General features: G+C 35.6%; 1 protein-coding gene across 1 annotated transcript in view; it reads right to left on the reverse strand.

The window, feature by feature from the left end:
• DNAH12 (dynein axonemal heavy chain 12) overlaps positions 1–14,691 on the reverse strand; it is a 72,321-nt gene that overhangs the window by 5,246 nt on the left and 52,384 nt on the right. The window contains exons 53-67 of the mRNA XM_054216022.1: positions 14,350–14,591; positions 13,745–13,892; positions 12,250–12,395; positions 10,721–10,935; positions 9,601–9,793; positions 8,747–8,939; positions 7,595–7,767; positions 6,951–7,091; positions 5,845–6,003; positions 4,672–4,816; positions 3,708–3,858; positions 3,128–3,381; positions 2,417–2,557; positions 1,465–1,602; positions 323–556 (exon numbers count right to left, since the gene is read on the reverse strand). Coding sequence (XP_054071997.1) covers positions 323–556; positions 1,465–1,602; positions 2,417–2,557; positions 3,128–3,381; positions 3,708–3,858; positions 4,672–4,816; positions 5,845–6,003; positions 6,951–7,091; positions 7,595–7,767; positions 8,747–8,939; positions 9,601–9,793; positions 10,721–10,935; positions 12,250–12,395; positions 13,745–13,892; positions 14,350–14,591 — 2,673 coding nt within the window. The remainder of the gene's footprint in view (positions 1–322; positions 557–1,464; positions 1,603–2,416; positions 2,558–3,127; positions 3,382–3,707; positions 3,859–4,671; positions 4,817–5,844; positions 6,004–6,950; positions 7,092–7,594; positions 7,768–8,746; positions 8,940–9,600; positions 9,794–10,720; positions 10,936–12,249; positions 12,396–13,744; positions 13,893–14,349; positions 14,592–14,691) is intronic.

Here is a 14,691-nt window from a genome sequence, read left to right on the forward strand (position 1 = left end):
CTTTAAGAAGCTGAGTGAAAAACTACCACTGACTTCAAGACGGGTAAGGACAGTAATGGTATGTATTTGCAGACAGCGTTACCGGTGAGAGAGCTATCATCTCATTTACAGAAACCCACTTCCACGGTCTTCCTGTCTACTTAACGATTCCCTCTCAGAAACACTCTAGATCGTGGCAAGGATCATACAAGGGTGTTAGCCAAGAAGCCAAGCACAGCTTAACGTGCTGCAAAACTACCTTTCTAATGCAGAGAAGCCTTTAAGGATTGCTTTTTAGCGCATCATCATTATAACAGTTCAAAATCTCGTTGCTATTTTTTACCTTAATAAACTCAATGTAGTCCTCATATGTGCCTTTTGGTGGAGCATAATAGTTGCCGCTAGGAGAAAAAGTGTAATGAGGATTTTCAATTATATCTGGATTATAGAAGTCATCCAGCATTGTCAGCAGTAAACGTCTGTCCCAGTCATCTGTCACTCGACCTCCATAGTTGCACTCACCAGTTAGGTAAGATACAGCTTCAAAAGGGACATGGCTGTATTCATTTATGAACAACTGCAACAGAAGACATGAGTAATTCCAGAGACTGGAAATATCTGCAGAACAACAGTGTGACCTACAGACTAAAGGGCTGGAAGATACAGCACACACATAACAGCGGTTTATAGAGTTTTCTCCCTAAGAGCTGGAATTCAAAATCTGAATTATTTTTTTCAGGTAAAATTGCTGTTTAGAATAAAGAGGAGTTCGTAGTAAAAGCCTCTTATGAATACCCATCTAGATATTCATAAATAATATATACATTATAGATTAGTAAGTAATACAAGTCATTCTTGAACTATTTACAAAAGGACAGTTTTCCAGCGTAAACTTTCTAGATGGACAGTTTTCTGTGTCATAAAGAAATGTGCATTTCACATAATTTTTGTTCCAATCTTCAGAACCCTCTGATCTCTTTCACAACTTCTTGATAACTTTTCCAACTGTTCAGCCTCAGCTTCTCTAATTCACAGTTTTAGCTCTCCTGACTTTTCTACACAGGGCCTGCAGAAGACTCTAGGTCAAGTCATGTTCAACATTTAATTTTAGGGAAGGAGAATGGTCTGAGCTTCTGTTTAACAGTATATTTGTAAAAAAAAATTCCTCCTACTAACCACAAAAACCAGCATAACAGGTCACTGACATTGTGTTACTTAAAGCACAGTGAGCTCTTACATATGACAATTTAAACTGTTATTATACTCATATATGCTCATTATATTCCATGTGTCTGTATGAATCTAAATCTCACAAACAAGTTTTAATTTTGTGATTTTGAAAATATTTATATGATTGATGTTCCTTGCCTTTGTAACTGAAGTAATGAAAATCTATGAACGTTTGATGTAATTGAAGTGTATTGCTTCTTGCTCAATCCTATGCTTCGCAAGATCAGAGTTAAAGGTGGCAATAGCTGATTTTACCTGCAGCTGTCTGATACTGATTCGCAAGTCTGATTCATTAAATCCATAGGGTATATTCCAACCAAGAGGCCCAAATTTTCTTCTCTCCTGAACAAGAGCATGGAAAAAACAGACTCCAAAGAGCAGTTTCTCCCATACCTTTGAGAAAAACAAAGCAAGAAAGTATTATTAACTAGGCTGTATGCTCACGCTAGTCTGTAACTTACATAGACAACACACCATTTGATTACCACTCTCCACCTAGGGCACAAATACAGGCAACTATTAAGTATGCTGCGGTTATTTAACTTGGGAACAAATACGCACATAGTTGCCAGATATGCAAGCACATTTACCTAGTTCCTTAAGTACCACTACACAAGATTTTTCTCTTTTTCCATGTAATGGGCAGCTGAATTCATAAGAATTCAAATAGGACCAGATATTTATTTTTAAGGCTCGTTAGACAAAGATAAAATACCGATGTATTGTTTAAGTCCTTAGATGCATCCACTTATACCTATAGATATTGATCACCATACTCATATCTCTGAGTAATCCCACTGTTTTTTCACTTCCTTCACAGATAATGATTAACCCAGTGATTCATCATTTATCAATAAGACATATTGGGCACTGCAATACTGGTCCCTGGTAGCAAGAAAAGATCTTCTCAGTGCTTACCAACTCAATAATGATAGGTATGCCTGACTAATCAATGTTCAGAGTTTATAGATACTGTGTAGTATGTGTGCGTAATATGAATGTAATTTAATAAAGCCTAAGAAAGCATTTTAAATATAGCCACGTGCAATTACCTGGCAAAGTAACTCTCAACTAATCATTTTTATCATTGCAAAACTAAACTCACAACCATAGTCAAAAATTTTAGCTTCTAATATTCACTGGACAGAAACCAGTATCTGTGGATAAAACAAACAAAAAAACCCCTCTCAACAGATAGGCACATTACCAGCTCCTTTTCAGGGCATCCAGAGAAGAATGCAGGATCAGAAATGGGATCAGAAAGAAATGACTGAAGAAGGTTTAACCGGAGACCAGTAGGAGGTTCATTGGTCATCTTCACTCCATTCTGCAGAACGGTTACTGGAAACTAGAAATAAAAACCAGCAACACTGCATTCAGAAAATGTGGAATAGATGGTATGTTGTTATAACAATATGTTATTACTCTGTGTTTGTTATATAAACAATTATCTGTAAGAAATTAAATTTTAAACATCAACAGCTTTAAAAAAAAGTATCTGAAAGGTACCAAGAAAGAAAGACCTTGCTGTAAACTACAAATCTACATTTTAAAAGCTTTTCTTGTTATTCAACACCTTATAAATAAAATGCAAGATTAAAATTTTGAATTTATGTGAAACAAAACAATGGTGGACAGCACAGAAACTTCTTAATTACATATGCAGGCAATATTCAGTTCCATTCACTAGTACACAAAATATCACACATCACAATACCAAAACACTACAAAGGAAGCTTGGTATTACTGTTTATAATTATTTTTAAATGTCCTTTCTTGATTAAATTATCTCTTCAACAGCCTCACTGTACTTTAGAGAAGTTCCGTATTATCAGCTCATTCAGGGATATGAACATTTCCTAAAAACGTCATCGACTTTTCCTTTCCCCCAATACAGAACATCTGGCAATGCCTGTACCTTAGGTGAAGGGTAACTAGTAAGCCAAAGTCTGAAGGCTGGATGACATTTGTCACTGTTAAACTCTTCACATATTTTCTCCAGCATTGGCATCCATGAGACAGCTAAATGACAATTTTGTAAACAAACCCAGGTTCCTTCTTCCATTCCACTCTGAATCATTTTTGTAGCTATAGGTCCTTGTCCTTGTCCTAATGAGATGGACTGAAACTTATCCCCAACCATCTCTCTGTCATTTGCAAATTTCAGGAGGCCTTGAATAGAAAGCATAAGATTTTAGCATGTCTTCATTAAAAAGAAGTTATGTCATGAAAAAAAATAATTTAAAAATGTTTATTACTGTTTTGTTAAAATGTACATACAAGACGGTATAGCTTTGATGTAGAGTGTAGTATTTATTCAGTTTAAAATATTGTTTCCATTTTTAGGGAGTACAGAATCTTACCAGTGTTTCATGATGCACTCAAATCTACTTGCACAAAGTGCAAAATAATCCTCTTTGTGTATTGAAAGGGAAATTCAGGTCCCTAATCTGAAAAGCTGCACCATGCTTTTGTTTTCTCTTTCTGTGTATACTTACTAGACATGGGATCAGCTCCTGGAGATAGCACAAATATTAAAGGGATTGTAGAATTTGAATCTAAGTAACTTTTTGTTAGATCAAAAGGTGGTGGCTCTACAAATTTCTTCCCCAGTTTATCAGTTACAAATGTTGTTACAGTTGGAATAATCTGGTAAAAAAAGTAAATAAAAACCATTAACATAAATTAAATATAACTGCATATTTGACAGCATGTTTTATGTATCCTAATTTAGTTAAATTCCTGATCCTACAGACACCTCTCTGTGTTGCACGGATTTGAGACCAGTCTTGCCAAATGCTTGAGAAGCAAAGGTTTCACCTCTTGTTGGCACCCTCCTGACTTTTTTGGTTTTTTTCTCCCCTCACACGAGTCATAATAATGCTTTTAGAAAATAAAAAAATAACATACCTCATATAAACAATATTAAATTATGATAAGACTTTAACTCAGGCTTTACCTGATGTGCATGACCAGCACATTCCCCCTTAGTAAGTATTAATGTAATTATTTTTAATTAATTCTATGCACTTTAAATCCTAACATTGATTGTTCCTAAAGTACATACAATACAATTTGCTAAGTGTGCCAAAGGCTGTATGTGTTAAAAGTTCGCCTTGGCTGTTCAAATCAACACATTTGATCTCTCTCTGCCTTGGAACCCTTTGTACGAATATCCTGCTCTCGAGTATATTGTGTGCGCCAGCAAACAGACTACGCATGAACAAGCACGTGAAGAAAACTCAAACAATGAGTATACTCTGAAAGATGCATTAACCCATGTCAGACAAAAGATCTCACCTGATGCTTGTGGTGTTTGTATTGCTCAATTGAAAAATAAGAATAGCATTTATTTTCTTAATAAAATATGATGAAGAAAAGATTAGTTATGTTAACAACCAGTGCAAACTATGCTACAAGACATGGAACAGCGTACAAACACTTGATAACAGATCATTTTACCTTGTCTGGTCTTAAGCACCGAAGAATTATAATCTTTTGTAATTCATTTAATGTATTATTAAATTGTTCTGGTAACGGAAAGCTTTGTGGCTCTTTGCTGTCATAAACTTTTTGCCATTCACCTATATTTTCAGAGATGTGACTCCTAGAGGGAAAATGCAGTTACAATTACTGTAAATACCTGGAGCCTGTTTTTTGATGTTTATCAAAGGCCAATTACATTGTGTTGTCATACAAGCCGCTCCACACCTACATCAGCAAGTAAACCTGCAGTTGAGCTTCTCCATGCTGAAAAGTGAAAAATCTCTTCCCACCACGCTACTGAAGACATACAAGACTCCACCTGAAAGGTTCTGAGTTGACAATAAGTTCTGCCTACTCCTTCAACCAGCACTGCTTGGACTTTCAAAGGTCTGGGTGAACTTTCTGCCTCTCGTATTCCAGGAAAACCCCACTCTAACTGAAGAAAGTTACTGGGAAATTAAACCAGGGAAAAAAATTATTATTTTCCTTCATGCAACATGCAGAGTACATCCTCTGCAATGGGACAATATTCAGACTATTTAAAGGCTGGATCATCATTCACGTTGCTACTAAAACTCCAAAGGGGCACAAAACACAAAACAGCCTCACATAATTTCTTCTAACAGAGTTTCTTCTTGTTTCCGCAGTCAGATCCAAATCCTCCAAATATTTGGGTTCTGTCAGCTATTTATATGCAACACTTGTACAGCCCTGCTGGTTCCAGAATTTATGGTTAAATTCTATTTAAATCCAGGGTGAAATTCTCCTGATTTCAGGAGATTAGATTTTACTAGCAAAATTCCTCCCCCAGAACTGCAGTGGAATTCTGCTACATATACTTCCTTTGGCCTCCATTGACCCCCTTGAAACACTGTTTCTCTACCACAGAGACATTCCCAAAGAAAAATTTCTTTATGGAATGCCTCAAATAATTTAGGAAAATAGTTTAATTAAATAATATTATAATTAGCGATCTGACTGTGTGACTTAAATAAGTGAAGCAAACCCAGTGATGAAAAAGGGCTGATTTTACCATGCTGGCATTCTGGCACTGGTTTGGAGAACACACAGGAAACATTTCTTTCAGCACGTTACATGTACTTTGGTCAAAAATAATTAAGGCTAATTCACATCAATATTTTACTATACCTCAGTCCTTTCAAAGCTGGGATTTCACTTGCACGACATAATTCATCCCAGCTCTTATCTGATAGCCAAGATGGATCTGGATTCTTGTACTTATTCTTGAGACCCACACCCCCAGTCAGTAAGAATACAAACTCTTGCTGTTCTATTTCATTTTTAGCCCTGTGTTAAAAAAAATGGATAATATTCAGTTATTGAGATACAATTTTACATAATCTAAAGAGCTGTTCAAAATTAATTATACTTCACTGCCATTTAGTAATACTTCTACCGCGGTAACAGCTGAGATTAGACCTCAGTATTCTCTAGTTAAAAAACTGCATGGTAAAAATGACTGATTAAGACTACAGTAAGGGTTTCAAGAGGCAAATGGTATATATCTGCTTATTTGTTTTTAAAAAGTGCAATTATTCCTGATTTTTAAAGGCTTTATAGAAAATATAAAGGTTCTGTGAGTACAGTAGCCCTACAAATTGGCCGAGGAATGGTCCATATACAGATGTGTACACAATGTAATTACGTAAGTGTGCACATTATGGTCATGGTGGTGCAATTTTGAACTTATGTCTCCTTTCACAATGTATTCACACAAAATTACAAAAAAAACCAGGAAGAAACTAAAAAGCCAGTGGAAGAGAAAAGACTGCAACTGAGATCTCATGATGTATGCAAAAGGACAAAAGAAAAAGAAGAGAGAAAATGAAAAACAAAGACAAAAGCCTAGAAGGTGTTGGGATAGCACATTACTGTCTTAGATTTCTTTCTAAAATATTTTCTTAAATAATAGCAATTGTTCTTGATATAAAGATGCTAGGCAGCATTGCCCAGCTCCTTTAAAGGGAGTCAGAGATGTATCACTGACAAAACCATTGGTTTAAATGAGGATAGGAACATTTTTTTCATTGTGTCCGGTACTAGTGATACATGCATTCATGTACTCGTTCACTTGTAAATATTCTCAGTATTAGAAAACCCCAAACATTCATGTCCTTACTCCAAAGGCATTATTCCTAATATGCACAAGAACATGCTATCTCATCAATACCTTTTTCCATTCTAAGAAAATCATTAGTTTCTGTTATTAAGAGACTTCACAAAAATGAGCTTACATGAGAAGACTACAACACAGCAAAAACGAGAAGAGCAGCTTGTCCTTTTCAAACAGTGAACGACACACATTGCAATACAAATTGTATGTGAAGTGGTCATTTAGATATCGAAGTCGCTTCTCCAAAATTTTGGATTTGTTACTAAAAAGAAAAGTGAGAAATAGACTTCAAATTGAATAAATTAGGCAAATCAGTTAAGAAATCTAAAATTATTTAGGGTTGCGGAGGAATTATATTAGACCCATGTGCTCCACAAGGGACTTAAGATACCCATTTCCCCAAAACTTCAATTATACTCAGTGTTTTACAACTCTCAAAAGTCCCAAGTAAAATAATGAGCTGAAATCAATTTGCCACAGTTAGGTGGTGGCACTCAGTTTTCATAACGGAGGAGCCTAGTTCAGAACCAGATCTCATCCCTTCTATAAGTGACATTCTTAAAAATACTTATATAAAGCACATGCTTACAGTTCATAATTTGCTCAAACAGTAACTAAGAGCATTTACTTCATTAACAAATCATATTTTGTTTCAAAAGTTTGCATTTAAGGGGGAATAAGAGGTAAATGATTTCAAAATGGAGAGAACTGTTCATAAGAAGAGAATGAAAACACTTTATTTGACACGAGAAAGACTGTATTTACCTATCATGAATAGAGCTGATGAAGAGGTTAACAAACCAACTAAGGGAGTACTGGTACATGGGATCAATGTTTGCCAAGTCTGCAATACTAAAGAACAGCACCGATGAATGCTTTGCAATAGCTCGATAGCCTTCTCGAGATTCAGCTATTTTAAGTTCCGTTTTCTCTGCAATCTAAATATCAATAGTAGTGGATAAGGAAAAGCTTTCAGTGTTCTTTGTACAAAAATATTACTACTTAATAACTTCATTAAAAATAGTTCTACACAGCACTTTATAACACCAGAGTAAGACGACTTTTATGTTCCAAAAAGCACAATCACAGCAGGAAAATGACTCCAGTAGGTGAAGTGAGTACTTACCCTTACCACAGTACTGCCTGATCCATTCACCTATACTACAGGATGCAATAGTCAAAACAAAGGACAAAGGAGGCACAACAGTTTTGTTGCAACATTTAGCACCAAAAGCATCAATCTATCTCCGCAGTATTAAAAAATATGACTAATTTCAGACTAATTATGTATTTAAACTCTACTTTTTCTACTGTAAATCAGCTTTATACAAAACAATAAAAAGGCTTTTCAAAATTTGACCATCAGACAAATTCCAAGATTACATTTGATTGGCATTAACAAGTACCAGTAAGGCCAACATCAGCTTAAAGAAAACACTAATATTTGATTTATATTAAGCCTATAATGATTAAAAAAACCAACTTTATTCTCTTACCAATGTTATTTAGCTCTCATTGACTTCAGCTGGTATTTTATGCATAAAGTATAACAAAAGAATCTGGGCTTGCGTACCTGTATTAGTCACTCAGATTATTAATGTCTCCCTGAGTATTTTTGTTGTTTTAAAAAAATTAGTTCCTTCATCTTAACACATTACCTTAACTTCAGAATTTATTACTTTTCACTCAGTCTTTAAAATGCTTCGAAGAACGTGTATCTATCTATAAATTAGAGACTGAATAAATGATCAGTGAAGAGTCTAGAATGGATCCAATTTTATATTTCTCTTCATACTTCACAAGCACAGAATTTCCTCCTTGTGCTTTGCATCTAATTCACAGTCCTTCTACTAGCTGCAGATTTTAGCATTTAATTTCTATGCGTTGTTAAGGAAAGTAAACACACACATTTCTTACCTGCTGTTTTTTAGTGATCTCATTAGCTGTTATTTTAGCAGAATCCAAGACCTTAATAGCAGTCTCATCTTCCAGAATATTCCCTTCAGATGAATGTAAGGTTTCTAAAATTTTCTTCTCAATTTCTTTTAGGTTCTTTTTATTGGCTGCGGACTGAAGGATGAGAGCATTTCTTTCCTCTTCTAATTCTGGTCTAATGAAAAAAACGGTCAATGTTCACCTTCAACTTTCGCTTTCACAGCACATCCTAGTTTTTCTTTATTATAACCCTGCTGTCTGAAAAACCACCACGTGATAATGTGGAATAAGTTTACTGCTGGAAACCCTTTGTAGCAGAGTTTAGCCCAATCACATAGACCTTTTTGTACAACCCAGATACTACTTCTCTGTAACTCTGTGAGGGCTCGGATAAGACCCAAAATCAGTTTCAGAGGTACTGGGCATTTATTTCATATGAAATTAAAACAAAATCCTCATCATTCTGCATCCTTGTCTGGCAGCTCAGTCACATTGCAAAAATCACAATAATGATTTAAATTTCAAATAATATTTACACAGTTTTCTAACATTCAAGGAATATTTCAAGAGAAAAGTACCGTAAAAAAACCCACGATTTTACATCTGCTATTTTAATTAACTTGTGCACACTTACACCCACAGTAAACATGACAATCTGTTTTCCTAACAAACTTTTTAGATATGAAAACTAGAAAAACATCTTTTTTTCCCCAAAGCTGTTACTGAGCAACATTTACACCATGTAACTTTAATTTTGCTTTACAATTAATCTCTCATTTTCTTGGAGTTACGCCATAAAAAATTTAAACGGGTATTTGCCATAAAGAGAGACTTACCTCTCTTTCGCTACCACAATACCTAGCAATTGGTCTTCAAGTCCCTCTGGTGTTATCATGAAATTGAGTAAAGAAATTTTTGTAGCAAGTTCAGGCATATAATGTGGATTTCTCAGTTTTGTGGTAATAAAAAACTTGAAATCATTGGAATACTCAATAATGGCCTCACCAAGCTTGATACATTCCACGCCTCCTGAAGTTAAGATGAGAAATGTTAAGAAAACCATGATCTACTTCAATAACCTAAAGAAAAAAATTACTTTTGTGATTAAATAAAAGCAAATTTCTTGTCAATGACAAATTTCCTGAAAAGTATAAATAAATAAATAAATAAATCTCATACTCTGAAAAATTCTCAGAGACTTCAGTGAGGCCACGTTTTACTCGTGGCAGAAGAAATTGAGTCAATCCAATCAGTACCGTACTTTCAATGTGCATATACAATACTGGAGATGGTAGCAGAGCTGTGGAATTATTCTCAAATATGATATTCTTACAGACTATTCTTTCCTTGAATTACCTGCCTGAAATAGGAAGCTCAAAAAAAAGTGTTTGAGCTTTTTTCTTTTTTTTTTTTTTTAAAGTATGAACATGAAAACCACTAAAGATAACTTACGTAAGAAGGAAGAAAAACATATTTGTGTTTATCTGCATTTTTCTGTCTTTTTCCAGGAGGAAGAGAAAGAAAAGTTGAAAATCAAATTCATAGCTACTTAGCAACTTTCAGAGAAACACAGGAAAATTGTGCCTTAAGCAAAATGCCTTGACAGCTTTTCTTGATTTGTGCAAAATTTAGTAAGTATTAGCATTAGACTAAAATGTATGAAAATGAAGCAAGCAAAACATAATTGCACTGAGACTCTTCCCTTTGCAGAGTCAAGTGTCTTCACTTAGTGTGTGACATGGTGAAGGTTTTCACATAAAACCACTGTCACGTGATACATGAATGATATTTATTAAAAAAATAAAATAAAACTTCAGGCTGTTGTGAAGGTACCTTTCTCTTACCACAGGCAGCAGTAAATCAGAGTGTAATAAGAAAAACATCAGGCAGTACCACAGATTGTAAGATGAACATTAACGCAATCTGCTTCAGAGTTCAAAATTAGTTTTGCTGTACCTTGTTTAAAAGTCTGTTTAAGTAGCAGAGGTTCAAGTGACGGATCTAGTTCTTCTCCAACATTTTCCAGCAGGAGTGGAGTGCCAAACTGAATGCAGTTCTCCAGGGTTCTCATATACTCTGCGTCATTGACCTTGATAACACTCAGGCGGTTTTCCTTCTCAAAATTCTTGATCCATTTATTTGCTTGACCTTGAGGATCAATCATTAATGGCCTAGAAGACACAAGACAGTTTTCGCAGTGCTTGCAGGAGTTTTTCAAAATTTTAAACTATTTTAAAATGTTTCTGTGTCAGGCTGGCAAGGAAAAAATAATACAATTTTGATTCTGTTATTTTAAGAGATCAGTGAAAAACAGAGGTATAGGTGTTTTATCACGATTTGAAAAGTAATACCAAAAATAGTTTTAAGAGTTACAAAAAAACTTCATGACGTTTTTCATAAAATACACCAGAATGCAGAATTCTTGTAAAATCTTGTTCTGCCTCTCCCCTGGAATTCTCGGTATTTATAATTTATATTGTTTTTACAAATTTTGAGTTCTTGCTCATATATTTTTTCACCTACAAAAATAAAACTAAAGAATTAGTTGTAATTTAAATCTGATATGTTGGTATATCAACTAGCATAAGACTGGAAATGCAAGTGGGGCAGGGAAAGGTGACACTATTTTAATTTTGTCCAACAGATTTGTCTCCCTGTGCAGATTTCATCTATATGTGTGTATTTTAGTAAGTCAGGCATGAACGATAGCAAACACCTCCTCTAACTGCACCCTCGGAGAACTAAGCAACATTCTAAAACCAGAATTACACACTAATCTGAATATAACCTGAATCTATCACAAAGACTAATTCTTAAGAGAACACAGATCACAAGATCACCAGACAGTTTTATAATCTTGTATTTCTACAAGTGCAGATTGTTTGCAGACAGCTATCACAAGTTTTCACATAACTGATATCAACCTTGAAATAAAATTTCAGTTAGAATACAAAAAAAAGTTGTTACAGGTCCTAAACAAATCCTTTATATAGATGTGAGTTTCACACACAATAAATATCTATAAGACACAAAAATGTCATCTGATACCCTTATAACTGTAAGAACCTAAAGTGGACTGTGGTATATCTGGACCATGCAATTTACATAACCTGAACCTTATCATTAAACATGTAAAGAATAAAGATTTCTGTGCAGTTCTAAAACCAACTCTTACAAATGCTTCATTAGCTAGTAACAGAATAACAAGATACAATACTAAAAAAAAACACCAAGAAAAATAACAAATAACTTTATCCAAGAGGACTGCATCTCCTGAAAGGAAAGCTTTCAAGTAACTATGTGCATTTATTTATTTTATCTTGTTATACCCCTTAAATTTCACAGGAGCTGGGTATAAGGATTCCACTACTGCTCTCAATTACATCGTCTCTACAGAAGCTACATTGTCTCTAGAAATTTTTTATTTTTTTTTTTAAAAGTGAAAACTTGTTTGGATTTGAAAAGTAAATCTTTTTGTCACCTACCAACGCCTTGAATTGTCAACAATGACCCCATTGTCTACAGAAAATGTGTCAGTTGGCAAACCAGCAATATTCCAGGCTCTTATTTTTATTGGGTCACCAAGAGTCTTACTCAAAGAGAAATTCTCAGAACAAGGGATATTTTTCTCCTGGAAAAAAAAAGAGAAAAGAAAACCTCATTTATCTTTATTCCATGTTTCTTTACTTCTTTTATTAAAGGCCACTTCAATCCAAAGTGACTATGTGCGTTTCCTTTTAAGAGTTTGAAACAGGTCAAGTATAACCAACGATGAGAGGTGCCATGCTGGACCTTGTTCTCACCAACAAGGAGGGGCTGCCGGGGAATGTGAAGCTTATGGGCAGCCTGGGCTGCAGTGACCGTGAGATGGTGGAGTTCAAGATCCTTAGGGCAGTGAGGAGTGCGCACAGTAAGCTCACTGCCCTGGACTTCAAGAGAGCAGACTCTGGCCTCTTCAGGGATCTGCTTGGAAGAATAATGTGGGATAAAGCCCTGGAGGGCAGAGGGGCCCAAGAAAGCTGGCTAATATTCAAAGATCACCTCCTCTAAACTGAGGAGCAATTCATGCCAACAAAGAGGCAGACAGGCAAAAATGGCAGGAGGCCTGCATGGACGAACAAGGAGCTTGTGGACAATCTCAAACAGAAGCTTACAGAAGGTGGAAGCAAGAACAGGTAGTCTAGGAGGAATACAGAGAAATTGTCTGAGCAGCCAGGGAGCAGGTTAGGAAAGCTCTGTCCAGGGACAGCAAAGGCAACGAGAACAGCTTCTATAGGTATGTCAGTGATAAAAGAAAGATGGGAAAATACGGGCCCACTCAGGAGGAAACAGGAAACTTGATCACCCAGGATATGGGGAAGGCTGAAGTACTCAATGACTTTTTTGCCTCCGTCTTCACCGGCAAGGGCTCCAGCCACACTGCCCAAGCTGCGGAAGGCAAAGGCAGGGACCAGGAGAATGAGGAAATGCCCACTGTAGGAGAAGATCAGTTCGAGACCATTTAAGGAAGCTGAAGGTGCACAAGTCCATGGCATCATTTGATTTATGAATTATGGTGTTAGTGTAAGTATGCTGGAACTCTCCCTTTGCAAACAGCATAATCAACCATTCAATTAACATATAAATACGTGCCAGTATAAGTTATAATATAATTTCTTTTACATTATACATAACTGCATTTTAAAGTTAACTCTTTTATTTAAAGGCAAAAAGAGACAGTTCTGAGATTTTAAGTAAAAATCAAGCCTTACAAAGTCAATGATGTGCTCTTGTTTCTGGTGTGCTACTTTAAGTCTACAGTAAATTCACTGATTTCATTAAACTCAAATTTACAGAATATTGGATCAGCAGAATTTATCCCATTGATCTTAATGAGTTTTACTAGGCTAACATTAAATAAATGACAAGTGATTTTTGAGGCCTTTTACAGTAATCTGAAAAAAAGCACACACTTATTTAAATCTAAGATGACCTTCTAACCTTGCACAGATTGCTCCAATCTTTGGTACATTCTTGTCGAAATCCAGCAGTAAAAGCTCCCAGATACGCTATCACACCAGCTGATATCAGAACATCTCCTGTCAAATTATCATATACGTCTTGAAGATCATTCGCAGCATTATTCCATCTATGACAAGCAGAAAATGCAGAAAAAAATGGTGCTGAAACCTCCACGTTAATGATATTGACAATAAAAATCAACCTTTTTTGTCATTGTTTATCGTAACTTCAGCTGGAGAATACATAAGGACACTGTCTTTATGTATTTTATTCTCACAAGGTGCTGGGTCATCTTGTCTAGACCATGCTTTCACCAATAAAGATTGGACGAGATGACCCTTCCAACCTGGTACTCTATGATCTTATGATTCTTATTTTGAAGACTTGTCTACAATTCTCCTTCAATGTTGTTGCCCATATTTTTACATTACAAACAATGAGGAATCTTTCAAGGCCCCAGGCTGTTACACTCTTCAGCAGTACGGGCCTCAGACAGAGATACAACATTAAAGTCTCAGAGAACTGAAGTCCAAATTCGGTTTCTGCAATGGCTGTTATATCTGACATTTGACCTTTAACCTGACCTTGATTTCTCTCCACCAAGGCCTCCAATCAACTTCTCTGCTCGTTCTAGTTTTTTAGCACACAGGTCAACCTGGAATTCTAAACGAGCCTTTTCTTCAGTTTTCTCAGTGAAGGTTTGTTCCAAAGCAGCCAAACGATTTTCAACTGCTGCAAGTTCTTCTCTCTTCTGATTCAAGAGGGTCAGTGTCTCTGCTAAGGACTGCTGTGCCTCTCTTAGACGATCTTTCTTGGGTGCAACCACCTATTCAATTACAACCAATATACAAATGCTTAAAGCACATTTTTGTAACTTTATTGTTTAATACAATGCTTAGGGTGACTATACCAAGCAAAGATTTCAT

The sequence above is a fragment of the Rissa tridactyla genome, chromosome 10, assembly GCF_028500815.1.
Source record: "Rissa tridactyla isolate bRisTri1 chromosome 10, bRisTri1.patW.cur.20221130, whole genome shotgun sequence".
Taxonomy (NCBI): domain Eukaryota; kingdom Metazoa; phylum Chordata; class Aves; order Charadriiformes; family Laridae; genus Rissa; species Rissa tridactyla.